Source organism: Bubalus bubalis, chromosome 8 (assembly GCF_019923935.1).
Source record: "Bubalus bubalis isolate 160015118507 breed Murrah chromosome 8, NDDB_SH_1, whole genome shotgun sequence".
NCBI classification, from domain to species: Eukaryota; Metazoa; Chordata; class Mammalia; order Artiodactyla; family Bovidae; genus Bubalus; species Bubalus bubalis.
Window position 1 is genome coordinate 105,196,831 of NC_059164.1, and position 27,620 is coordinate 105,224,450.

Consider the following 27,620-nt stretch of genomic DNA (forward strand, 5'->3'; position numbering starts at 1 on the left):
TCATATGTGAACTGTTTACTTAGGTTCATTTCTGATTTGAGCCTCTGGGGGAAGGGGCGTGGCCCCTGAGTGACAGGTTAGCTCTGGGGTATGGCAGGGCAGTCACCTCTCGGAGATAGAGCCCCTCTGCAGAGCCCCTCGCCCTCTCATCCACACTCAGACCAAGGGGCCTTCCGCCTGCCCCGTCCCGGCCATGAGCCCCTGCCTCCTGGGCTGTGTGGTCTTCTGTCTCCTGCAGGCAGGTGAGTCCTGGGAGCAGAGTCCCCTTCAGGGTGCCATCACTAAGCCTGTCCGCTGTGACTGCAGCATCGGTCCTCCTTCTCCACAGGGGCGGTCCATGCTGGGGTCACTCAGGACCCCAGATTCCAGGTCGTGAGGAGAGGACAGAACGCGACACTGACATGTACTCAGGATCTGGGTCATAACTACATGTGCTGGTACCGACAAGACCCAGGACACGGGCTGAGGCTGATTTATTACTCAGTTGGGCCTCCCAGCACGGAGAAAGGAGACGTTTCCGACGGGTACGGTGTCTCCAGATCAAGCAAAGAGAATTTTCCTCTCACACTGGAGTCTGCCAACCACTCCCAAACATCTGTGTACTTCTGTGCCAGCAGTTACTCCACGGCGCTGCATGGCCACCTGCTCCCTGTGCAAAAAGACAGGGTCCCACGTGCAGGCTCCTAGCACCAGGAGCCTCAGGGCCCTGGAGACCACGTGCCAGCACTGTGACCCTGGATGTGTGATATGAACAGTCCTGGATCTGACCCCAGGGACTCGGAGACACATGTCTACCATCAGTCTCTGTCTTTCCTTTGCATCCTCCCTGGATGCCGTTGCATCCAGTTCTGACTATTTCTGACTCTTCCTCATCAGCTTAAGACCTCCAGAAGGGAAGAATATTAGTAAATCAGATATATCTAGACCCTCTTATGTCTCCCAGCACTTCATTGCTGTCTGACTGGACGTTTCTCCCACAGCCTAGCTCTCAAGTGCCCCCTGCTCTTGCCCACCAGAGGGGCAGGTCTTTCCTCCTACACTGCCTTGGCCTCAGCTCCCCTGCCCTCTCTGCTCCAGACACACTGCTCTGCCCTCATCTGGGCCATGTCCCTTCCCATGACACAGGGAATTTTGTAACCACGTGTAAGCGGGCGTGTTTGAGCAAGCTCTTGGGGTCATCAAAGAGAAAACAACCTCAGTTCATTGGAAAGTAGCCAAAGTCCCTTAGGAGTCCATTCCCAGGAGCAGAGACAGGCTAGGTGTGTGTGTTCTCCCTTCCTGTCCCTCTTTCTTAGCATCTCAATTATCCTGGACCCGGTTTCTACCATTTCCCTCAGAGATATCTTTTCAAAGTCAATATATTTCCTTCATGGTGTCTTATTATATCAAGATTTTACAAGTTCATAGGAAATAATATGTTAATACACATAAAACCTCTTCAAAAAATGCACCTGCTAGATTTTGGTAATGCTTTATTTAAATATGAAATCTGGAAATGTATGGATCTGCTTAATCAAAAGGAGGTCTGGAATACAGGTGTCCAGGCTGGCTTCATTTGAGATCATGGAGCGCTTATTTGTATTGCCCATATTACTCCATTTTCAGAGAAGGCACTGGCAACCCCCTCCAGTACTCTTGCCTGGAGAATCCCAGGGATGGAGAAGCCTGATGGGCTGGGTCTATGGGATCCCCCAGAGTCGGACACAACTGAAGCGACTTAGCGGCGGCAGCAGCAGCAGTACTCCATTTTAGCTAACTATTGTCATTGGAATGGTGAAGGAATTACTGCCTTATTAGAAATGTCTGACCATAGTGTTTTACCTCCAAAGGCTAAGACTAGACTTGAAGATCTACCCTAATTCATCCAGGCTGGGAAGGCAGCATATGAAGGGTGTGTGTGTGTGTGTGTGTGTGTGTGTGTGTGTGTGTGTGTAGGGGTTGCAAGTGTGGAGTGTGGGGGATTTGTATTCTTGTTTTAGATGGAAGGCACAGATCCATGAGACCATGGGCCTCTAGGAGGTACTGTGGGCCCATGGTAAGCAGGGTGTGCTGGGAGGGTTTGACAGTCACCCTGGAAAGGGCAGCTTAGGGGAACCTTGGCTACATGCCTGCATCAGGGAGCAGGTTTGAGTTCCCTGAGTGGTCCAGACACATGGACCCAGCACAGACTCCTCACTGCCCAGCGGACTGGGGACGTTCCTCGAGCCTCAGGATGTGTTCAGGGGGGTGTCTCCTGGAGCAGCATGGGAAGCAGAGGCTGAGGGATTAGTGTGGCTGGTGAGGGCTGGGTGATGAGTGTCAGGCAGCGACAGGAAGAGAAGAAAAAAGCCATGTGATGGGCATATGGGAACATGGGGACAGTGCTCACCTCACACCCACCCTTTGCTGAGGGGCTGTGTGGGACAGGGAAAGGCATAGAGGAGCCAGCCCTGGGTCCTGCCAAGGGATCCAGTGGATAAGGGCAGCCTGCAGGGACACAGGGCAGTGACATAATAGGCAAAGGCTCCAATCAGGGAAGCAGGAGGGTCAGCACTTACCCTCTCAATCCAGGAGCCCCGCCCCCAGCTAGCAGTAGTCTTTCTTGGGTTCCTGATGCTGCCATGGGCTCCAGGCTCCTCTGCTGTGTGTCTCTGCTTTTAGCAAGCAAGTGAGTCCTAGACACAGTGTGGGAGCTTCTGAGATATTCCCATGAGAGGAATGTCTCAAGTAAAAAGAGAACAGTTTTCATTTGCCCTGACATCTGCACCTCCCTCCATGTTCCTCCTACATCTGAATTCCTTTGTGCCAATACATCACCCTGTGCTGGGCACCCAGCTTCTCTCCACCAAGAGAGGTGGGTCACAGTCTTGAGGGGGCTCTGGTTGCTCTCTCCCCTGCACCAACATGGAAAGCAGGGCCTCCTGGGAACATGAAGAATCTGTACCCACGTTTGGCTGGCGGATCGACTGTCAGTGACTCGATTAGAAATAGACGAAACAGATTTCTCAAATGTTGATGAGCCTGCAATGAGTTTGGGAGCAGAGACTTGGAGAAACATGGTAGGTGGAGGGACAATCTCAGGACTGTGGTCAGTTATGCAGAAATGGAACCTTGAAGTCCTACTGGGACACATGAGTTAAACAGGGCAACAGGAAGCCAGAAGGATTTCCACAAGATATAAACTACAGATACATGCAAATAAATAGAAGTAATACACGTATCAATGTGAATTACCTCTGGACTAGAACACACACAAAATTTAATCAGTTTTACAGAAGAGTTGCATCAACTTGTACAGCTTATGTCCATTGATCTGGATGGGGCTCCGGGTTGTGAACTTATCTCTGAGGTTCATTTCTGATTTGAGCCTCTGGGGGAAGGGGCGTGGCCCCCTGAGTGACAGGTTGGCTTCGGGCCTGGCAGGGACAGTGACATCTCAGAAAGACTCCCTAGAGAGCGCCTCTCCCCTCTCATCCACACTCAGACCAGAGGGCCCTCCGCCTGCCCCACCCCCGCCATGAGCCCCTGCCTCCTGGGCTGTGTGGTCTTCTGTCTCCTGCAGGCAGGTGAGTCCTGGGGGGCAGGGTCCCCTTCGGGGTGCCAGCACTAAGCCTGTCCGCTGTGACTGCAGCATCGGTCCTCCTTGTCCACAGGGGCGGTCCATGCTGGGGTCACTCAGGACCCCAGATTCCAGGTCTTGAGGAGAGGACAGAGCGCGACACTGAAATGTACTCAGGATCTGAGCTTTAACTATTTGAACTGGTACCGACAAGACCCAGGACACAGGCTGAGGCTGATCCATTACTCAGTTACCCCTCCCTCCACGGAGAAAGGAGCCATGCCTGAGGGCTACAGCGTCTCCAGACCAAGCACAGAGAACTTCCCTCTCAGGCTGGAGTCTGCCAACCGCTCCCAGACATCTGTGTACTTCTGCACCTGCGGTTATCTACGGTGCTGCCCGGCCACCTCCTCTCTGTGCAAAAAGATAAGGGACGCCCTGTATCCTGAAAGTCGGAGAGCCCCTTGCAGGCTTCTCACACGCGGAACCTTCGAACCCAGGGCCACATGCCTGCAGTGTGACACTGAGTATGCAGTCTCATATCATGCCCAGCTACATCGACGTCAAATGTAGTGGACGGCTGGTTTTTTTATTTCAGAGTTTTATAACTTTAAAACTAAATGAGTATATATATATATATATATATATAATCTCTGTATATAATTCCATTACCTAGAATTAGTAATAATTTATATAGAAAATCTAGAAATACCTGGATCTGATTAATCAGAGGGGCCTATGGAAGGCCGTGTCCCAGGCTGTGCTCCCCTGAGCTCAGCGGAGTGTCTGTACTGAGGGTCTGTGTGATTCCACCTGAGCTTACTACTGTCAGTGCAATTAGTTTCTTTTAATGGAAATGTTGGTTTCTACAGGCTATTACCTCCAGAAGCTAAGAGGGAATTTGCAGATCAATCTTAAGTCAGCCAGCTTGGGAAGACAGTAGAACAAGTGTGTGTGTGTGTGTGTGTGTGTGTGTGTTCAGGGTGTGGGGTATTTACATTCTTGCTTTGGCAGAAGGCACAGATCCATGAAACAGTGGACTATTGGCCACTAGTAGGCGCTGTGGGCCCACAGTAAGCAGGGAGTCCTGGGAGAGGTGGAGAGTCACCCTGGGGAGGGCAGCTTTAAGGAACCTTGCCTATATGCCTGAATGAGAAAGCAGGTTTGAGTTCCCTAAGGTCCTGAGGTTCCAGGACCCATGGAACCAGTACAGACTCCTCGCTGCCCAGGAAAGTGGGGATGTGCCTGGATCCTCAGGATGGGCCCAGGGAGATGGTCTCCAGGAGCTGCAAGGGAAGTGGAGGTGAGGAGTGGGGGTGACTGGTGAGGGCTGGGTGATTGTCAGCTGATTGCCTGGTGATTGCCAGCCAGGAGAGTGCCTGGCTTCTGTGTCAGGTAGGGGCTGGCAGAGGACAACAAGGTATGCTGTGGGCACTGGGGACATGGGGATGGTGCACCCTTCACACCCACCCCTTGCTCAGAGGCTGTTAAGGGCAGGAAGGGCATAGAGGGCTCACTTTTGTCCTGGCAAGGGGCCCAGAGGACAGGGCAACCTGCACAGGCACAGGGCAGTGACATCATAGGTAAATGCTCCAATCAGGGAGCAGGAGGGTCAGCACTTTACACCACTCACCCCAGGAGACCTGCCTCAGCCAGCAGCTCTCTTGGGTTCCTGATGCTGCCACAGGCTCCAGGCTCCTCTGCTGTGTGACCTCTTCCTTCTGGGAGCAGGTGAGTCCTGGACACAGTGTGGGAGCTTCTGAGACTTCTTTGCGTCCCTGCGATAGAAGCCTGGCGATGAGGGCTGCAGCAGGAGGCTTCCCTGTGCTCTGCCCTCAGCTTCCTTGTCTCCTCCCAGCAGGCCTGGTGGATCCTGAAATCACCCAGACCCCGAATACCTGATCAAATCAAGAAAGCAGCAAGTGACGCTGAGATGTTCCCCTGAATCTGGACACCTCTCTGTGTACTGGTACCAACAGGCCCTGGGCCAGAGCCCCCAGTTCCTTGTTCAGTATTTCAATAGAATGTGAGAGGAGAAGCAAACCTATCAGGGCGATTCTCAGGTCAATAGTTCAGTGACTCTACCTCTGAACTGAGTTCTACTCCTTGGAGCTGAAAGACTCATCCGTGCATCTCTGTACCAGCAGCCAAGACACAGCCCTGCATGATCAGGTGCTTCTGGAACAAAATCATCCTGCCCCAGCTCAGAAAGTGGTGTCAGGGTATCAACTGCCAGCCAACCAGGCCTAATCCTGGGAGAGCAGACAGCCTTTCCCAGACATTCATGTCTTGATATGTTTTAATGCTCCCAAAGATCATACAACACAAGTATTATTTTAACTCTTTACACATCTGAGGGGGAGTGGCTTGATCAGATCTCATACTTCATAAATATCAGAACAAGGAATCAGATAAATATCAGAACAAGAAATAAGACTCACGTGTGTCCTTGTTACTGTGGTCTTCGCCCCCATTGTATGATTCTCCCATAAAACAATCAAACACATTTATATATCTTTTAAGGGATTTGACCCACATAGTTGTTAATAGTCATAAGCCTAAGATCTAGAAGCTGGGCTCATGTTATTAGAGACCTAAGAAGAGCTGATGTTTAAGTTCAAAGGCTGTTAGGCAGGAAGAAGTGATAGTCTAGTGAAGGCCATCAGCTGGATAATTCTCTCCTACCCAGGAGAGGTTTAGGGTTTTTGTTCTATTCATTTCTTCATCTCATTGGATGAGACCTACTACATTATGGAAGTTCATCTGCCTTGCCAATAAAGATGTTCATCTAATCTGATTTTAAAATCTATTGACAACTTAACACATATTTATTTCTCATCAAGACATCCTCACAGGGACATTCAGAACAATGTGGAACTAAATATCTGTGGCCTAGTCAGGGTGACACATTAAATTAGTCACCCAACAACTTCCAGGCTTGCCTAGAAATTTAGTAAGCATGAAGTCCCTGGCACATAACAGGACTCTGGATTTCTTGATTGCCTTTGCTAATCTCTGACAGCCTCTTCCACCATTTCTTAGGTGCAAAGATAGAGATGGACATATTTTGCCTCCAGCTGAGGCCTTTAGAAATCACAGGGGAGAAAATATTTCTGCCTGTTGATTTAGTGCAGGAAATAAACCAGAGCATGTAACATACATCCCTCCTCAGGCATGTTAAAATCAACTTTACTGATGCATGGATTGTAGCTGACTCTTGAACAATGTGCTGTTTAGGAGCACTGAGTAACCCCCCAAGCCTGCAGTTAGAAATCTGCATATAACTTCACATACTTAGGAACGAAGAATTATCTCTGGAATACAACACACTTAAAGTCGTAAACTGTTTATAGAAAGGATACAACAACTCATAAGGCTCAAGTCCATTGATCTGGATGGGCTGTTTCTGTTTTGAACTGTTCACTCAGGTTCATTTCTGATTTGAGCCTCTGGGGGAAGAGGCGTGGCCCCTGAGTGACAGGTTGGCTGTGGGGCCTGGCAGGGACAGTGAAATCTCCCAAGGCCTCCCTGGAGCGCCCCTCTCCCCTCTCATCCACACTCAGACCAGACGGCCCTCCGCCTGCCCCGCCCCCGCCATGAGCCCCTGCCTCCTGGGCTGTGTAGTCTTCTGTCTCCTGCAGGCAGGTGAGTCCTGGGGGGCAGGGGCCCCTTCGGGGTGCCAGCACTAAGCCTGTCCGCTGTGACTGCAGCATCGGTCCTCCTTCTCCACAGGGGCGGTCCATGCTGGGGTCACTCAGGACCCCAGATTCCAGGTCGTGAGGACAGGACAGAAGGCTACACTGGCATGTACTCAGGATCTGGGATATGACCGCATGTACTGGTACCGACAAGACTTGGGACATGGGCTGAGGCTGATCCATTACTCATTTGCTGCTCCCGACACAGAGAAAGGAGACATACCTGAGGGTTACAGGGCCTCCAGACCAAGCACAAAGGACTTCCCTCTCACTCTGGAGTCTGCCAACCGCTCCCAGACATCTGTGTACTTCTGTGCCAGCAGTTACTCCACAGTGCTGCACGGCCACCTCCTTTCTGTTCAAAAAAGCAGATGAGGGCCCCGCAGCCTCGAACTCAGGGAGCCCCTTGCAGGCTCCTAGCACCTGGAGACTCGGAGCCCACAGACACATACTGGCAGCATAGCCAGCGATGTTTGATCTTCCTGGCACGGACCTGACAACAGAGCCTCGTGGACATGTGTCCACCCTCACTCTCTGTCTTTTCACTCTAGCTGCCACGTGAGCCTAAAGATGCTTCCCAGCTCTGACTGCTAGTCATCAGTCTGAACATGAGGCTTCCAGGAGGGAAGGTTGTTGGGAAATGAGATACATCTAGACCCTCTTGTCTCTCCCCGGACACCACATGCCTGTCACTATGGAAGGCTCTCCCCCAGGGTGGCCCTTGAGTGGTCTCTGCTCTTGTCCAACTTCCCCAGATGTGGGCCTTTCTCTCCCACCTTCCTGGCCCTCGTTCCCACTCTTCTCTACTTCAGCTTTGCTGCTCCTCCCTCATTTGGGTCATGTCCTTGCCCATCACCCAGGGAACCTTGTAATGATCCCTAAATGGGCCTGTTTGAGTATGTTCTCTGGGGTCCTCAAAGAGAATGCAACCTCAGTTAAATATTAATCATCCACAATTCCTTGGTCGTCCCTGAGGAGGAGAGACAAGCTGAGTGTGTATGTATTCTCCACCATTGCCTGTCTTTAGCATCTAAATTGCTTAGACCCTGATGCTGGGAAGACTGAAAGCAAGAGGAGAAGGGGGTGGCAGAGAACAAGGTGGTTAGATAGCATCACCGACTAACAGACATGAATTTGTGCAAACTGTGGGAGATAGTGAATACAGGGGAGCCTGGGATGCTGCAATGCATGTGGTTTTAATGAGTTGGACTCAAGTTAGCCGCTGAAGAACAACACCACCACCGACAAAACCTAACCCGTTTGTAGCATCTCCCTCACCACAATCTTCTAAAAGCCAAGTATTAAATATTTCTTGCATGAGCACATTTCTTTTCTCTTGAAATACAAAATCATGAATCAGCTATGGCAGGCTGGTGTGTGTGTTTGTGTTTCTAATTATGTGTGTGTTCTTTAGAAAAACAAAACAAGGAAAAACACAGTTCAATCGGCAAACAGTAAAATATTTTCTAATATGAACACATTCCATGACTATTAAAACTGGGCAGACAGTCTTGATTTCCACCCATAGAGCACATGGGGACGCTGTGCAGCTGAGAAACTCCACAGGTTTCTGGGCAGAGCAAGCAGACAGACCTAGTGCCTGGGACCAGGAGGCTTAAGAGAAAGCTTTATTTGGTGTTCTTATCTCTAGAAGCCTTACTAGCATAGGCACTAATTTGCAGGCTTGCTGTCCCAGCTGGGAGCCATGATCTTCAACTATGCAGTGCTGAGGGAGCCTCTGAGGTTGCAGCAAAAGTGAAGGGTATGGAACTAGGAGGTGGTAGGAAAGAGAAACAGAAAACAGCAACACCTGCCTGAAGAGAAAAGCGAAGGAGCCATGGGGAAGGGCGTCGGGCAGAAACCCAGCCTCGCCTAGACCAGCAGTCCAGCTCACACGACATCTAAGAGACTTTGCAGGACAGAGCAGGGTTCCTGGATCAGCAACCTGGAATGATAGGTCAGATTCCTTGGAACCAGCAGAGGCAATGACATCAGATCGGTGACGTCACTGCCTCACCTCCATTCAGAGGAAGAAGGCCCAGAACCCCAGCTCTCAGAGAAGCAGAGCTCTGAGCAAGGAGACGCCTCCCAGCTGTGCCCCTCCTGCCGTGGGCTGGAGCCCTGTCTGCTGTATGGCTCTGTGTCTCCTGGCAGCAGGTGGGTCCTTGGCACGGGGGGAATCCGTGTTCCTGGTCTGACTCTGCCTGAATGCAAGGCACCATCGGGTTCTCTCCCACATTCTTTCTCAGCCCCAGTCTTCTTCCCCCACAGGCCTTGTGGATTCTGGAGTCACCCAAACCCCGAGATACCTGATTAAAGCAAGAGGACAGCGAGGGGCCCTGAGATGCTCCCCGATCTCTGGACACCTCTCCGTGTACTGGTACCAACAGGCCCTGGGCCAGGGCCCTGTGTTCCTCGTTCAGTATTACAGGCAGGATGTGAGTGGAGAAGCACAGCTTCCGGATCGATTCTCAGGAAAACAGTTTAGTGACTTTCACTCTGAGCTGAACTTGAGCTCCTTGGAGCTGACAGACTCAGCCGTGTATCTCTGTGCCAGCAGCCAAGACACAGCCCTGCATGATCAGGTGCCTCTGAGACAGAAACACTCCTGCCCCAGCTCAGGAACTGGCTTTGAGAGTGCCTGCCTGCCTGTCAGGCCTAGATAGATCCGATAGTCTCTCCCAGACATACTTCCTCTGCTGTGTTTTAATGCTTCCAAAGATCATTCTAGGTAAGAATTATTTTACCTGTTTATACATCGGAGGGGAACTGACTTGTCCACATCTTATATGGCATTACTTTCAGATCAAGGAATTTGATTCAAGTCTGTCTTGATTACTTGTGGTCTTTGCCCCTATAAAACTGTCCCCCACATAGAATAAATAATACACTTAAACACACACACACATGAACATATACACACACATACTCACATGCATGTTTTAAAGCAACTAGCTCACATAGTTGTTAAGGCTGGTAAGTCCAAAAGCTGCAAGCGGGTCTGGTGCTACTAGAGACTGAGGGGGAGCTGATGTTTAAGTTCATAAGCAGAAGATCTAATGGTCCAGTGAGAAGGCCATCGGCTGACAATTATCTCTTACTTGGAGAAGGATCAACGTTTTCGTCTATTCATCTCTTTACTTGGTGTCATGAAGGCCACTGACATTATGGAGGGTCATCTGCTTTATGAACTAAAAGGTTACTCTAATCTATTATTAAAATATACTTATTCACATGTTAAGTTTTCCAGAAACACCCCCTTAGGAGCATCCAGAAAAATAAAGCTAAATATCCACGGCAGAGTCAAGTTGACAGTCAGTTGGGTCTGACTCTGTGTGACCCCCTGGACCCCAGCACTCCAACCTCCCTGTCCATCACCAACTCCCTGGGTTTACCCAAAGGCATATCCATTGAGATGGTGATGCCATTCAAACATCTCATCCTCTGTCATCCCCTTCTCCTCCTGCCTTGAATCCGGCCCAGCATCAGGGTCTTTTCAAATGCATCAGTTCTTCGCATCAGGTGGCCAAAATGTTGGAGTTTGAGCTTCAGCATCAGCCCTTGCAATGAATATTCAGGAGTGATTTCCTTTAGGATGGACTGCTTGGATCTCCTTACAGTCCAAGTGACTCTCAGGAGTCTTCTCAAACATCACAATTCAAAAGCATCAGTTCTTTGTATAGTCCAACTCTCACATCCATAAATGACTACTGGAGAAACCATAGCTTTGACTAGATGGACCTTTTTGGTAAAGTAATGTCTCTGCTTTTTAATATGCTGCCTAGGTCGGTCATATGTGAACTGCTCACTTAGGTTCATTTCTGATTTGAGCCTCTAGGGGAAGAGGCGTGGCCCTGAGTTACAGGTTAGCTCTGGGGTATGGCAGGGGCAGTGACCTCTCAGAGGGAGAGCCCCTCTGGAGAGCCCCTCGCCCTCTCATCCACACTCAGACCAGACAGCCCTCCGCCTGCCCCGCCCCGGCCATGAGCCTCTGCCTCCTGGGTTGTGTGGTCTTCTGTCTCCTGCAGGCAGGTGAGTCCTGGGGGGCAGGGTCCCCTTCGGGGTGCCAGCACTAAGCCTGTCCGCTGTGACTGCAGCATCGGTCCTCCTTCTCCACAGGGGCGGTCCATGCTGGGGTCACTCAGGACCCCAGATTCCAGGTCGTGAGGACAGGACAGAACACGACACTGACATGTACTCAGAATCTGGGTCATAACTACATGTGCTGGTACCGACAAGACCCGGGACACGGGCTGAGGCTGATCCATTACTCAGCTCGACCTTCCAGCACGGAGAAAGGAGACGTGCCCGACGGGTACAGCGTCTCCAGATCAAGCAAAGATAGCTTTCCTCTCACGCTGGAGTCTGCCAACCACTCCCAGACATCTGTGTACTTCTGTGCCAGCAGTTACTCACAGCGCTGCATGGCCACCTGCTCCCTGTGCAAAAAGACAGGGTCCCACGTGCAGGCACCTAGCACCAGGAGCCTCAGAGCCCTGGGACCAGGTGCCAGCACTGTGACCCCAGATGTGTGATATGAACAGGCCTGGATCTGACCCCAGGGACTCGGAGACACATGTCCACCATCAATCTCTGTCTTTCCTTTGCATCCTCCCTGGATGCAGTTTGAAAAGCATCCAGTTCTGACTAGTTCTGACTCTTCCTCATCAGCTTAAGACCTCCAGAAGGGCAAAATATTAGTAAATCAGATATATCTAGACCCTCTTGTCTCTTCCAGCACTTCATTGCTGTCTGTCTGGAAGCTTCTCCCACAGCCTAGCTCTCAAGTGCCCCCTGCTCTTGCCCACCAGAGGGGCGGGTCTTTCCCCCTTTACTGCCTTGGCCTCAGCTCCCCTGCCCTCTCTGCTCCAGACACACTGCTCTGCCCTCATCTGGGCCATGTCCCTTCCTGACACAGGGAACTTTGTAACCACATGTAAGCGGGCGTGTTTGAGCAAGCTCTTGGGGTCATCAAAGAGAAAACAACCTCAGTTAATTGGAAAGCAGCCAAAGTCCCTTGGGAGTCCATTCCCAGGAGGAGAGACAGGCTGGGTGTGTGTGTTCTCCCTTCCTGCACCTCTTTCTTAGCATCTCTATTATCCTGGACCAGGTTTCTACCATTTCCCTCAGAGAAATCTTCTCAAAGTCCAAAACATTTCCTTCATGGTATCTTATTATATCAAGATTTTACAAGTTCATAGGAAATAAATAGGTTAATGCACATAAAAACTCTTCATAAAATGCACCTGCTAGAATTGGGTAATGCTGAATTTAAATATGAAATCTGGAAATGTATGGATCTGCTTAATCAAAAGGAGGTCTGGAATACAGGAGTCCAGGCTGGCTTCATTTGAGATCATGGAGCACTTATTTTTATTACTCCATTTTCGGAGAAGGCACTGGCAACCCACTCCTGTACTCTTGTCTGGAGAATCCTAGGGACGGACGAGCCTGATGGGCTGCCATCTATGGGGTCGCACAGAATCGGACACAACTGTAGCGACTTAGCAGCAGCAGCAGCAGCAGCAGCAACATTACTCCATTTTAGCTGACTATTGTCATTGGAGTGGTGCAGGAATTATTGCCTTCTTAGTAGAAATGTCTGATCATACACTGTTTTACCTCCACAGGCTAAGACTAGACTTGAAGATCAACCGTAATTCAGCCATGCTGGGAAGGCAGCATATGAAGCGGGTGTGTGTGTGTGTGTGTGTGTGTGTGTAGAGGTTGAAACTGTGGAGTGTGGGGAATTTGTATTCTTGTTTTAGATGGAAGGCACAGATCCATGAGACCACGGGCCTCTAGGAGGCACTGTGGGCCCATGTTAAGCAGGGTGTACTGGGAGGGATTGAGAGTCACCCTGGAGAGGGCAGCTTAGGGGAACCTTGGCTACATGCCTGCATCAGGGAGCAGGTTTGAGTTCCCTGAGTGGTCCAGACACATGGACCCAGCACAGACTCCTCACTGCCCAGCGGACTGGGGACGTTCCTCGAGCCTCAGGATGTGTTCAGGGGGGTGTCTCCTGGAGCAGCATGGGAAGCAGAGGCTGAGGGATTAGTGTGGCTGGTGAGGGCTGGGTGATGAGTGTCAGGCAGCAACAGGAAGAGAAGAAAAAAGCCATGTGATGGGCATATGGGGACATGGGGACAGTGCTCACCTCACACCCACCCTTTGCTGAGGGGCTGTGTGGGACAGGAAAGGCATAGAGGAACCAGCCCTGGGTCCTGCCAAGGGGTCCAGTGGAAAAGGGCAGCCTGCAGAGACAGAGAGCAGTGACATAATAGGCAAATGCTCCAATCAGGGAAGCAGGAGGGTCAGCACTTATCCTCTCAATCCAGGAGCCCCGCCCCCAGCTAGCAGTAGTCTTTCTTGGGTTCCTGATGCTGCCATGGGCTCCAGGCTCCTCTGCTGTGTGTCTCTGCTTTTAGCAGGCAAGTGAGTCCTAGACACAGTGTGGGAGCTTCTGAGATATTCCCATGAGAGGAATGTCTCAAGTAAAAAGAGAACAGTTTTCATTTGCCCTGACATCTGCACCTCCCTCCATGTCCCTCCTACATCTGAATTCCTTTGTGCCAATACATCACCCTGTGCTGGGCACCCAGCTTCTCTCCACCAAGAGAGGTGGGTCACAGTCTTGAGGGGGCTCTGGTTGCTCTCTCCCCTGCACCGACATGGGAAGCAGGGCCTCCTGGGAACATGAAGAATCTGTACCCACGTTTGGCTGGCAGACTGTCTGTCAGTGATTTGATTAGAAATAGACGAAACAGATTTCTCAAATGTTGATGAGCCTGCAATGAGTTTGGGAGCAGAGACTTGGAGAAACATGGTAGGTGGAGGGACAATCTCAGGACTGTGGTCAGTTATGCAGAAATGGAACCTTGAAGTCCTAATGGGACACATGAGTTAAACAGGGCAACAGGAAGCCAGAAGGATTTCCACATGATATAAACTACAGATACATGCAAATAAATAGAAGTAATACACGTATCAATGTGAATTACCTCTGAACTAGAACACACACAAAATTTAATCAGTTTTACAGAAGAGTTGCATCAACTTGTACAGCTTATGTCCATTGATCTGGATGGGGCTCTGGGTTGTGAACTTATCTCTGAGGTTCATTTCTGATTTGAGCCTCTGGGGGAAGGGGCGTGGCCCCCTGAGTGACAGGTTGGCTTCGGGCCTGGCAGGGACAGTGACATCTCAGAAGGACTCCCTGGAGAGCCCCTCTCCCCTCTCATCTACACACACACCAGAGTGATCTCCGCCTACCTGCCTCCGCCATGAGCTCCTGCCTCCTGGGCTGTGTGGTCTTCTGTCTCCTGCAGGCAGGTGAGTCCTGGGGGGCAGGGTCCCCTTCGGGGTGCCAGCACTAAGCCTGTCCGCTGTGACTGCAGCATCCGTCCTCCTTGTCCACAGAGGCGGTCTATTCTGGTGTCACTCAGGCCCCAGATTCCCGGTCGTGATGACAGAACAGAGTGCAACACTGAAATGTACTCAGGATCTGGGTCATGACCACGAGTACTGGTACCGACAAGACCTGGGACATGGGCTGAGGCTGATCCACTACTCAGTTGTTGCTCCCACCCCGGAGAAAGAAGACGTGCCCGACAGGTGGAGCATCTCCAGACCAAACACAGAGCACTTCCCTCTCATGTTGGAGTCTGCCAACCACTCCCAGACATCTGTGTACTTCTGTGGCAGCAGTTACTGCACAGCGCTGCGTGGCCACCTCCTCTCTGTGCAGAAAGACAGGTGGCCCACGTGCAGGCTCCGAGCATCGGAAGCCTCAGAGGTTGCAGACCACGTGCCTGCAGTGTGACCCTGATGTGTGGACTAGGTTGGCCTGAGCCTCACTCCCGGGCCTTGGGGCCATGTGTCCTCCATTGATCTCTGTCTTTCCTCTGCATCCTCCCTGTGAACCAGGAAGATGCTTCCCCAGCTCTGACTCCTAGTCATCACCTGAGCCTGAGACCTAGGAGGGAAGGTTGTTTGTAAATTAGATACATCTAGACACTCTTGTCTCACCTTGGGCAACTTATTTCTGTCTTTCTGGAAGGTTCTCCTGCAGGCTGACTCTCACCTGGTCTCAGCTCTGTCCACCTTTCGCAGGCAGGCAGGACATTCCTCCCCCCACCTCCCTGCATCATCTCCCCTGCCCTCTCTACCACAGCCACAAGCTCCTTCCTCATCTGGGTCAGGACCATTTCCAAGTCACAGGGAGGCTTTTAAAGTGGCTACTCCATGTGGTCTGTTTTCAGCAAGCTGTAAGGAGTCATTGAAGAGAAACAAACTTTAGTTAATTATAAATCATCAAAAACTCACGTGAGCCCATCTGAAGGAGGACAGATTGTCTTTGTGTGTTCTCAACCCTCCTGCCCCCCAACATCCTTAGCATCTCACCTAACCGAGGCCAGGTTTGCACCACCTGGCTCCCTCTTCAAAATCTTCTCACAGTCAAAATATATCCTGCATCACCCCATTATATCAGGCTTTTATAAGTGCAGAAATAATTAAGTCCACATTTATAAAACTTCATTATTGAAAGAATGTATTATCTAGAATTTGATAATGCTTACTTTAAATAGGAAATCTGAAAATATATGCCTCTGATTAATCAGAAGTAGGTATGAATACATGTTTGCAGGCAGATTTACTTGAGGTCCTCTGAGCATTTATTTTATGACATATATTTTCATCTTTAACTAACTACCATCATTGTAGTGGTGAAGCAATTATTTCCTCCTTAGGAAAACGGTCAGATCATACAGTCTTCTATCTCTAGAGGCGAAGAGTGGATTTGAAAATCAACCCTAATCAGCCAGGCTAGGAAGGCAGTAGAACAGATATCTGTGTGTGTGTGTGTGTGTGTGTGTGTGTTCAGCGTGTGGAGTTTTTGAAACCTTGCTTCAGAGGCTGCAAATCCATGAGACCATGGACCTTCGGCCACTAGGAGGCACTGTGTTTCCATAGTAAGCAGGGTGTCCTGGGAGGGGTTGAGAGTCACCTGGAGAAGGAAGCTGAAGGGAACCTTGGCTACATGCCTGCACCTGGGAGCAGGTTTGAGTTCCCTGAGTGGTCCTGGGACACATGGAGCCAGCACAGACTCCTCTGTGCTCAGGGAAGAGGGGTTGTGCCTGGAGCCTCAGGATGTGCCCAGGGGGCCATCTGTGAAGCAGCATGGGAAGGGGAGGGTGAGAAGTTGGGGTATCTGGTGAGGGCTGGGTGATGAATGTCTGGCAGGGTCAGACAGAGCAGAACAAGAGTGTGTGGACCCATGGAACCAGGGGACGAAGCTCCCCTCACACCCATCCTTGCTGAGGGGCGGTCAGGACAGAGAAGGGCACAGAGGAGCCAGCCCTGGGTCCTGACAAAGGGTCCAGGGGATAAGGGCAGCAGGCAGAGACACAGAGCAGTGACGTCATAGGCAAATGCTCCAGTCAGGGAAGCAGGAGGGTCGGCACTTTACACCACTCACCCCAGGAGACCTGCCCCCAGCCAGCAGTGGTCCTGGGTTCCTGATGCTGCCATGGGCTCCAGGCTCCTCTGCTGTGTGACTCTCTGCCTCCTGGGAGCAGGTGAGTCCTGGACACAGTGTGGGAGCTTATGAGATGTCTTTGAGGAATGTCTCAAGTAAAAAGAGAACAGTTTTCATTTGCCCTGACATCTGCACCTCCCACCATGTCCCTCCTACATCTGAATTCCTTTGTGCCAATACATCACCCTGTGCTGGGCACCCAGCTTCTCTCCACCAAGAGAGGTGGGTCACAGTCTTGAGGGGGCTCTGGTTGCTCCCTCCCCTGCACTGACATGGGAAGCAGGACCTCCTGGGAACATGAAGAATATGTACCCACGTTTGGCTGGCAGACCGTCTGTCAGTGATTCGCTTAGAAATAGACGAAACAGATTTCTCAAATGTTGATGAGCCTGCAATGAGTTTGGGAGCAGAGACTTGGAGAAACATGGTAGGTGGAGGGACAATCTCAGGACTGTGGTCAGTTATGCAGAAATGGAACCTTGAAGTCCTAATGGGACACATGAGTTAAACAGGGCAACAGGAAGCCAGAAGGATTTCCACATGATATAAACTACAGATACATGCAAATAAATAGAAGTAATACACGTATCAATGTGGATTACCTCTGGACTAGAACACACACAAAATTTAATCAGTTTTACAGAAGAGTTGCATCAACTTGTACAGCTTATGTCCATTGATCTGGATGGGGCTCCGGGTTGTGAACTTATCTCTGAGGTTCATTTCTGATTTGAGCCTCTGGGGGAAGGGGCGTGGCCCCCTGAGTGACAGGTTGGCTTCGGGCCTGGCAGGGACAGTGACATCTCAGAAGGCCTCCCTGGAGAGCCCCTCTCCCCTCTCATCCACACACACTCCAGAGGGCCCTCCACCTGCCCGCCTCCACCATGAGCCCCTGCCTCCTGGGCTGTGTGGTCTTCTGTCTCCTGCAGGCAGGTGAGTCCTGGGAGGCAGGGTCCCCTTCAGGGTGCCAGCACTAAGCCTGTCCGCTGTGACTGCAGCATCGGTCCTCCTTCTCCACAGGGGCGGTCCATGCTGGTGTCTCTCAGGACCCCAGATTCCAGGTTGTGAGGAGAGGACAGAGCGCGACACTGACATGTACTCAGGATCTGGGTCATAACCGCATGTACTGGTACCGACAAGACCTGGGACACGGGCTGAGGCTGATCCATTACTCTGATGGTGCGCACACTAGCGAGCCAGGAGACGTGCCCAATGGGTACAGCGTCTCTAGATCAAACACAGAGAACTTTCTTCTCACACTGGAGTCTGCCACCAATCCCAGACATCTGTGTACTTCTGCGCCAGCAGTTACTCCACGGTGCTGCACGGCCACCTCCTTTCTGTGCAAAAAAGCAGATGAGGGCCCCGCAGCCTCGAACTCAGGGAGCCCCTTGCAGGCTCCTAGCACCTGGAGACTCGGAGCCCACAGACACATACTGGCAGCATAGCCAGCGATGTTTGATCTTCCTGGCACGGACCTGACAACAGGGCCTCGTGGACATGTGTCCACCCTCACTCTCTGTCTTTTCACTCTAGCTGCCACGTGAGCCTAAAGATGCTTCCCAGCTCTGACTGCTAGTCATCTGTCTGAACATGAGGCCTCCAGAAGGGAAGGTTGTTGGGAAATGAGATACATCTAGACCCTCTTGTCTCTCCACGGGCACTGAATGCCTGTCACAATGGAATGTTCTCCCTCAGGCTGGCCCTTGAGTGGTCTCTACTCTTGTCCAACTTCCCCAGATGTGGGCCTTTCTCTCCCACCTTCCTGGCCCTCGTTCCCACCCTTCTCTACTTCAGCCTTGCTGCTCCTCCCTCATTTGGGTCATGTCCTTGCCCATCACCCAAGGACCCTTGTAATGATCCCTAACTGGGCGTGTTTGAGTAGGTCCTCTGGGGTCCTCAAAGAGAATGCAAACTCAGTTAAATATTAATCATCCAAAATTCCTTGGCCGTCCCTGAGGAGGAGAGACAAGCTGTGTGTGTATGTATTGTCCACCATGGCCTGTCTGTAGCATCTAAATAGCCTAGACCCTGATGCTGGGAAAGCCTGAAAGCAAGAGGAGATGGGGGTGGCAGAGCAAGACGTGGTTAGATAGCATCACTGACTCAACAGACATGAATTTGAGCAAACTGTGGCAGATAGTGAAGAACAAGGGAGATTGGTACGTTGCAATGCATGGACTTTCAATGAGTTAGACTTGAGTTAGCAACTGAACAACACTACCACCGACAAAAACTAATAGAAGTTTGTAGCATCTCTCTCATCAAAATATTCTAAAAGTCAAGTATTAAATATTTCCTGCATGAGCACACTTCTTTTCTCTTGAAATACAAAATCATGATTCAGCTATGGCAGGCTGCTTAGTGTGTTTGTGCTTCTAATTTTGTGTGTATTCTTTAGAAAAACAAAGCAAGCAAAGACACAGTTCTTTCGGCAAACAGTGAAATATTTTCTAATATGAACACATCCCATGACTATTAAATCTGGGCAGACAATCTTGGTTTCCATGCATTGACCACATGGGGATGCTATGGAACTGCCATACTCCACAAGTTTCTGGGGCAGAGCAAGCAGACAGAGCTAGTGCCTGGGTCCAGGAGGCTTAAGAGAAAGCTTTATTTGGTGTTCTTATCTCTAGAAGCCTTACTAGGACAGGCACTAATTTGCAGGGTTGCTGTCCCAACTGGGAGCCATGAAGTTCAACAATGCAGTGCTGAGGGAAACCTGAGGTTGCAGGAAAAGTGAAGGATATGGAGCTGGGAGGTGGTAGGAAAGAGAAACACCTGCCTGAAGAGAAAAGCAAAGGAGACATGGGGAAGGGTATCGGGCATAAACTCAGCCTCGCCTAGACCAGCAGTCCAGCTCACACAACATCTAAGAGACTTTGCAGGACAGAGCAGGGTTCCTGGATCAGCGACCTGGAATGAGAGGTCAGATTCCTGGATCCAGCAGAGGCAGTGACATCAGAGCAGTGATGTCACTGACTCACCTCCAGTCAGAGGAAGGAGGCCCAGAACCCCAGCTCTCAGAGAAGCAGAGCTCTGAGCAAGGAGAGGCCTCCCCGCTCTGCCCATCCTGCCATGGGCTGCAGCCCCGTCTGCTGTGTGGCTCTGTGTCTCCTGGCAGCAGGTGAGTCCTTGCCACAGGGGTGAATCCATGTTCCTGGTCTGACTCTGCCTGAATCCAATGCAACATCGGGTTCTCTCCCGCATTCTTTCTCAGCCCCAGTCTTCTTCCCCCACAGGCCTTGTGGATTCTGGAGTCACCCAAACCCCGAGATACCTGATTAAAGCAAGAGGACAGCTAGGGACCCTGAGATGCTCCCCGGTCTCTGGACACCTCTCCGTGTACTGGTACCAACAGGCCCCTGGCCAGGGCCATGTGTTCCTCGTTCAGTATTACAGGCAGGATGTGAGTGGAGAAGCACAGCTTCCGGATCGATTCTCAGGAAAACAGTTTAGTGACTTTCACTCTGAGCTGAACTTGAGCTCCTTGGAGCTGATGGACTCAGCCATGTATCTCTGTGCCAGCAGCCGAGACACAGCCCTACATGATCAGGTGCCTTTGGGACAAAAACACTCCTGCCCCAGCTCAGGAAGTGGCTGTGAGGGTGACTGCCTGCCTGTCAGGCCTAGATAGATCCCATAGACTCTCCCAGACGGTCTTCCTCTGCTGTGTTTTAATGCTCCCAAACATCATTCTAGGTAGTATTATTTTACCTGTTTATACACGAGGGGAACTGACTTGCCCAGATCTTGTATGTCATTACTTATAGAGCAAGGAATTTGACTCAAGTCAGTCCTCATCACCTGTGGTTTTTGTCCCCATAAAACTTTCCCCCACAAAGAATAAATAATACACATAAACACACACACATTCATATACACATACATGTTTTAAAGCAATTTTCTCACATAGTTGTTAAGACTGGTAAGTCCAAAAGCTGCAAGTGGTTCTGGTGCTACTAGAGACTGAGGGGGAGCTGATGTTTAACTTCAAAAGCAGAACAACAATCGGTCCAGTGTGAAGGCCATCGCTGACAATTATCTCTTACTTGGGGGAGGATCAGTGTTTTCGTCTAGTCAACTCTTCACCTGGTTTCATGAAGCCCACCTACATTATGGAGGGTCATCTGCTTACGACATAAAATATTAGTCTAATCTATTATTAAAATATACCTATTCACATGTTAACTTTTCCAAAAACACCCCCTTAGGAGCATCCAGAAAAATAAAGCTAAATACCCATGGCAGAGTCAAGTTGATAGTCAGTCCGCTCTGACTCTGTGCGACCCCATGGACCGCAGCACTCCAGCCTCCCTGTCCATCACCAACTCCCAGAGTTTACCCAAACGCATATCCATTGAGATGGTGATGCCATCCAAACATCTCATCCTCTGTCATCCCCTTCTCCTCCTGCCTTCAATCTGGCCCAGCATCAGGGTCTTTTCAAATGCATCAGTTCTTCCCATCAGGTGGCCAAAATGTTGGAGTTTGAGCTTCAGCATCAGCCCTTCCAATGACTATTCAGGAGTGATTTCCTTTAGGATGGACTGCTTGGATCTCCTTACAGTCCAAGTGACTCTCGGGGGTCTTATCAAACATCGCATATCAAAAGCATCAGTTCTTTGTATAGTCCAACTCTCACATCCATATATGACTACTGGAGAAACCATACCTTTGATTAGGCGGACCTTTGTTGGTAAAGCAATGTCTCTGCTTTTTCATATGCTGCCTAGGTCAGTCATATGTGAACTGCTCTCTTAGGTTCATTTCTGATTTGAGCCTCTGGGGGAAGGGGCTTGGCCCCTGAGTGGCAGGTTAGCTCTGGGGTATGGCAGGGGCAGTCACCTCTCAGAGATAGAGCCCTTCTGCAGAGCCCCTCGCCCTCTCATCCACACTCAGACCAGAGGGCCCTCCGCCTGCCCCACCCCGGCCATGAGCCCCTGCCTCCTGGGCTGTGTGGTCTTCTGTCTCCTGCAGGCAGGTGAGCCCTGGGGGGCAGGGTCCCCTTCGAGGTGCCAGCACTAAGCCTGTCCGCTGTGACTGCAGCATCGGTCCTCCTTTTCCACAGGGGCGGTCCATGCTGGGGTCACTCAGGACCCCAGATTCCAGGTCGTGAGGAGAGGACAGAGCGCGACACTGACATGTACTCAGCATCTGAACCACGATTATATGTACTGGTACAGACAAGATCCAGGACATGGGCTGAGGCTGATCTATTACTCAGCTGGGCCTCCCACCACGGAGAAAGGAGATGCGCCCGACGGGTACAGTGTCTCCAGATCAAGCAAAAAGAACTTTCCTCTCACGCTGGTGTCCGCCAACCACTCCCAGACATCTGTGTACTTCTGTGCCAGCAGTTATTCCAAGGCGCTGCACAGCCACCTGCTCTCTGGGCAAAAAGACAGGGTCCCAGGTGCAGGCTCCTAGCACCGGGAGCCTCAAGGCCCTGGAGACCACGTGCCAGCACTGTGACCCTGGATGTGTGACCTGGACAGGCCTGGATCTGACCCCAGGGACTCGGAGACACATGTCCACCATCAGTCTCTGTCTTTCCTTTGCATCCTCCCTGGATGCAGTTCTGACTGCACCCAGTTCTGACTAGTTCTGACTCTTCCTCATCAGCTTAAGAACTCCAGAAGGGCAAAATATTAGTAAATCAGATATATCTAGACCCTCTTGTGTCTCCCAGCACCTCATTGCTGCCTGTCTGGAAGTTTCTCCCACAGCCTAGCTCTCAAGTGCTCCCTGCTCTTGCCCACCAGAGGGGCAGGTCTTTCCTCCTTTACTGCCTTGGCTTAAGCTCCCCTGCCCTCTCTGCTCCAGACATATAACTCTGCCCTCATCTGGGTCATGTCCCTTCCCATGACACAGGGAGCTTTGTAACCACATGTAAGAGGGCGTGTTTGAGCAAGCTCTTGGGGTCATCAAAGAGAAAACAACCTCAGTTAATTGGAAACCTGCCAAAGTCCCTTGGGAGTCCATTCCCAGGAGGAGAGACAGGCTGGGTGTGTGTGTTCTCCCTTCCTGTCCCTCTTTCTTAGCATCTCAATTATCCTGGACCATTTCCCTCAGAGAAATCTTTTCAAAGTCAATATATTTCCTTCATGGTATCTTATTATATCAAGATTTTACAAGTTCATAGGAAATAAATAGGTTAATACACATAAAACCTCTTCATAAAATGCACCTGCTAGAATTGGGTAATGCTAAATTTAAATATGAAATCTGGAAATGTAAGGATCTGCTTAATCAAAAGGAGGTCTGGAATACAGGTGTACAGGCTGGCTTCATTTGAGATCATGGAGTGCTTATTTTTATTGCCCATATTACTCCATTTTCAGAGAAGGCACTGGCAACCCACTCCAGTACTCTTGCCTGGAGAATCCCAAGGATGGAGGAGTCTGATGGTCTGCTGTCTATGGGGTCGCCCAGAGTCGGACAGGACTGAGCAACTTTGCAGCAGCAGCAGCAGCAGCATTACTCCATTTTAGCTAACTATTGTCATTGGAGTGGTGCAGGAATTACTGCTTTCTTAGAAATGTCTGATCATATAGTGTTTTACCTCCACAGACTAAGACTAGACTTGAAGATCAACCCTAATTCAGCCATGCTGGGAAGGCAGCATATGAAGGGTGTGTGTGTGTATGTGTGTGTGTGTGTGTGTGTAGGGGTTGCAAGTGTGGAGTGTGGGGAATTTGTATTCTTGTTTTAGATGGAAGGCACAGATCCATGAGACCATTGGCCTCTAGGAGGCACTGTGGGCCCATGGTAAGCAGGGTGTGCTGGGAGGGGTTGAGAGTCACCCTGGAGAGGGCAGCTTAGGGGAACCTTGGCTACATGCCTGCATCAGGGAGCAGGTTTGAGTTCCCTGAGTGGTCCAGACACATGGACCCAGCACAGACTCCTCACTGCCCAGCGGAGTGGGGATGTTCCTCGAGCCTCAGGATGTGCCCAGGGGATCCTCTCCTGGAGCAGCATGGGAAGGGGAGGGTGAGGGATTAGTGTGGCTGGTGAGGGCTGGGTGATGAGTGTCAGGCAGCAACAGGAAGAGCAGAAAAAAGCAATGTGATGGGTATATGGGACATGGGGATTGTGCTCACCTCACACCCACCCTTTGCTGAGGGGCTGTGTGGAACAAGGAAAGGCATAGAGGAACCAGCCCTGGGTCCTGCCAAGGGGTCCAGTGGAAAAGGGCAGCATGCAGAGACAGAGAGCAGTGACGTCATAGGCAAATGCTCCAATCAGGGAAGCAGGAGGGTCAGCACTTACCCTCTCAACCCAGGAGCCCCGCCCCCAGCTAGCAGTAGTCTTTCTTGGGTTCCTGATGCTGCCATGGGCTCCAGGCTCCTCTGCTGTGTGACTCTGCTTTTTGGGAGCAGGTGAGTCTAGACACAGTGTGGGAGCTTCTGAGATATTCGCATGGGAGGAATGTCTCAAATAAAAACAAAACATTTTTCATTTGCCCTGACATCTGCACCTCCCTCCACCTCCATCCTACATCTGAATTCCTTTGTGCCAATACAGCACCCTGTTTTGGGCACCTAGCCTCTCTCCACCAAGAGAGGTGGGTCACAGTCTTGAGGGGGCTCTGGTTGCTCCCTGCCCTGCACCGACATGGGAAGCAGGGCCTCCTGGGAACATGAAGAATCTGTACCCAGGTTTGGCTAGCAAACCGTCTGTCAGTGACTCGATTAGAAATAGACGAAACAGATTTCTCAAATGTTGATGAGCCTGCAATGAGTTTGGGGGCAGAGACTTGGATAAACATGGTAGGTGGAGGGACAATCTCAGGACTGTGGTCAGTTATGCAGAAATGGAACCTTGAAGTCCTACTGGGACACATGAGTTAAACAGGGCAACAGGAATCCAGAAGAATTTCCACAAGATATAAACTACAGATATATGCAGATAAATAGAAGTAATACATGTATCAATGTGAATTATCTCTGGACTATAACACACACAAAATTTAATCAGTTTTACAGAAGAGTTACATCAACTTGCATAGCTTATGTCCATTGATCTGGATGGGGCTCTGGGTTGTGAACTTACCTCTCAGGCTCCTTTCTGTTTTGAGCCGCTGGGGGAAGGGGCGTGGCCCCTGAGTGACAGGTTGGCTCCGAGGCCAGGCAGGGACAGTGACATCTCAGAAGGACTCCCTGGAGAGCCCCTCTCCCCTCTTGTCCACATACACACCAGAGGGCCCTCCGCCTGTCCCGCCCACGGCATGAGCCCCTGCCTCCTGGACTGTGTGGTCTTCTGTCTCCTTCAGGCAGGTGAGTCCTGGGGGGCAGGGTCCCCTTGGGGGTGCCAGCACTAAGCAGGTCCGCTGTGACTGCAGCATGGGTCCTCCTTCTCCACAGGGGCGGTCCATGCTGGGGTCACTCAGGACCCCAGATTCCAGGTTGTGAGGAGCGGACAGAACGCGACACTGAAATGTACTCAGGATCTGAGCTTTAGCTATATGTACTGGTACCGACAAGACCCAGGACACGGGCTGAGGCTGATCCATTACTCAGTTATCCCTCCCTCCACGGAGAAAGGAGCCGTGCCTGAGGGCTACAGCGTCTCCAGACCAAGCACAGAGAACTTCCCTCTCAGGCTGGAGTCTGCCAACCGCTCCCAGACATCTGTGTACCTCTGCACCTGCGGTTATCCACGGTGCTGCACGGCCACCTCCTCTCTGTGCAAAAAGATAAGGGAAGCCCTGCAGCCTGGAAGAAGGAGAGCCCCTTGCAGGCTTCTCACACGCAGAACCTTGGAACCCAGGGCCACATGACTGCAGTGTGACACGGAGTGTGCAGTCTCATATCACGCCCAGCTACATCAATGAACAATGTAGTGGACCGCTGGTTTTTTTATTTCAAAGTTTTGTAACTTTAAAACTAAATGGGTTAATGTATATATAATCTCTGTATATAACTCCTTACCTAGAATTAGTAATAATTTATATAGAAAAACTAAAAATATATGGATCTGATTAATCAGAGGGGTCTACGGATTGCAGTGTCCCAGGCTGTATTCCCCTGAGCTCAGCAGAGTGTCTGTATTGAAGGTCTGTGTGATTCCACCTTAGCTTAGTATTGTCAGTACAATTATTTTCTTCTTAATGGAAATGTTGGTTTCTACAGCCTTTTACCTCCAGAGGCTAAGAGGAAATTTGAAGGTCAATCTTAACTCAGTCAGCTTGGGAAGACAGTAGAACAAGTGTGTGTTGTGTGTGTGTGTGTGTGTGTGTGTGTTCAGGGTGTGGGGTATTTACATTCTTGCTTTGGCAGAAGGCACAGATCCATGAGACTGTGGACATTGGCCACTAGGAGGCGCTGTGGGCCCACGGTAAGTAGGGGGTCCTGGGAGGGGTGGAGAGTCACCCTGGGGAGGGCAGCTTTAAGGAACCTTGCCTACATGCCTGAATGAGAAAGCAGGTTTGAGTGCCCTGAGGTCCTGAGGTTCCACGACACTTGGAACCAGTACAGACTCCTCGCTGCCCAGGAAAGTGGGAATGTGCCTGGATCCTCAGGATGTGCCCAGAAGATGGTCTCCAGGAGCTGCAAGGGAAGTGGAGGAGAAGGGGTTGGGGTGGCTGGTGAGGGCTGGGTGATTGTCAGCTGATTGCCTGGTGATTGCCGGCCAGGTTAGTGCCCGGCTGCGTGTCAGGCAGGGGCAGGCAGAGGACAACAAGGTATGCTGTGGGCACTGGGGAATGGGGATGGGGCACCCTTCACACCCACCCTTTCCTCAGCGGATGGGAAGGGCAGGAAGAGCATAGAGGGCTCACCTTTGGTCCTGGCAAGGGGCCCAGTGGACAGGGCAGCCTGCAGAGGCACAGAGCAGTGAGGTATAGGCAAATGCTCCAATCAGGGAAGCAGGAGGGTCAGCACTGCACCACACTCACCCAGGAGCCCTGCCCCCAGCCAGCAGCTGTCTTGGGTTCCTGATGCTGCCATGGGCTCCAGGCTCCTCTGCTGTGTGACCTCTTCCTTCTGGGAGCAGGTGAGGCCTGGACACTGTGGAGCTTCTGAGACTTCTTTGCGTCCCTGCGATAGAAGCCTGGCGATGAGGGCTGCAGCAGGAGGCTTCCCTGTGCTCTGCCCTCAGCTTCCTTGTCTCCTCCCATCAGGCCTGGTGGATTCTGAAATCACCCAGACCCCGAATACCTGATCAAATCAAGAAAGCAGCAAGTGACGCTGAGATGTTCCCCTGACTCTGGACACCTCTCTGTGTATTGGTACCAAGAAGCCCTGGGCCAGGGCCCCCAGTTCCTCGTTCAGTATTTCAACAGAATGTGAGAGGGGAAGCACACCTATCAGGGCGATTCTCAGGTCAACAGTTCAGTGACTCTAGCTCTGAACTGAGCTTGAGCTCCTTGGAGCTGAAAGACTCAGCCGTGCATCTCTGTGCCAGCAGCCAAGACACAGCCCTGCATGATCAGGTGCCTCTGGTACAGAAACACTCCTTCCCCAGCTCAGGAAGTTGGTGTGAGGGTATCGACTGCCAGCCAGCCAGGCCCAAGTCCTGGGAGAGTAGACAGCCTTTCCCAGACATTCATGTCTTGATATGTTTTAATGCTCCCAAAGATTATACAAGATAAGTATTATTTTAACTCTTTACACATCTGAGGGGAAGTGGCTTGCCCATATCTCATACTTCATAAATATCAGAACAAGGAATCAGACTCACGTCTGTCCTTGTCACTGTGGTCCTCGACCCATTGAATAATTCTCCCATAGAACAAATATATATATCGTGTTTTATATATATATATATTTATATGTTTCTTTTATGGGATATATATCATTTAAAGGAGTTGACTCACATAGTTGTTAATTTCAACAATGAT

At 50.8% G+C, this 27,620-nt stretch overlaps 1 protein-coding gene and 6 gene segments (V, D, J or C); all 7 read left to right on the plus strand.

The window, feature by feature from the left end:
* The first annotated feature begins 93 nt into the window (after nt 1-93).
* On the plus strand, nt 94-687 carry LOC123466032. The segment is given in 2 exon segments: nt 94-242; nt 329-687. Coding segments are annotated over 2 exon segments (408 nt in total).
* Nucleotides 688-2,029: 1,342 nt separating this feature from the next.
* LOC123466072 lies at nt 2,030-7,657 on the plus strand. The segment is given in 2 exon segments: nt 2,030-3,545; nt 7,271-7,657. Coding segments are annotated over 2 exon segments (390 nt in total).
* A 1,582-nt stretch (nt 7,658-9,239) lies between these two features.
* Nucleotides 9,240-10,664, plus strand: LOC112586425 (T cell receptor beta variable 9; the record flags this gene model as incomplete). The annotated part of the gene is made up of 2 exons (XM_044946387.2): nt 9,240-9,393; nt 9,508-10,664. Coding segments are annotated over 2 exons (549 nt in total), but the record flags the coding sequence as incomplete, so codon positions are not given.
* Nucleotides 10,665-11,003: 339 nt separating this feature from the next.
* On the plus strand, nt 11,004-12,114 carry LOC102398771. The segment is given in 2 exon segments: nt 11,004-11,268; nt 11,356-12,114. Coding segments are annotated over 2 exon segments (465 nt in total).
* Nucleotides 12,115-14,648: 2,534 nt separating this feature from the next.
* LOC123334835 lies at nt 14,649-15,081 on the plus strand. The segment is given in 1 exon segment: nt 14,649-15,081. A coding segment is annotated over 1 exon segment (357 nt).
* A 4,416-nt stretch (nt 15,082-19,497) lies between these two features.
* LOC102399748 lies at nt 19,498-21,095 on the plus strand. The segment is given in 2 exon segments: nt 19,498-19,904; nt 20,020-21,095. Coding segments are annotated over 2 exon segments (444 nt in total).
* Nucleotides 21,096-21,550: 455 nt separating this feature from the next.
* On the plus strand, nt 21,551-22,371 carry LOC102400080. The segment is given in 2 exon segments: nt 21,551-21,761; nt 21,849-22,371. Coding segments are annotated over 2 exon segments (408 nt in total).
* Nucleotides 22,372-27,620: the final 5,249 nt, after the last annotated feature.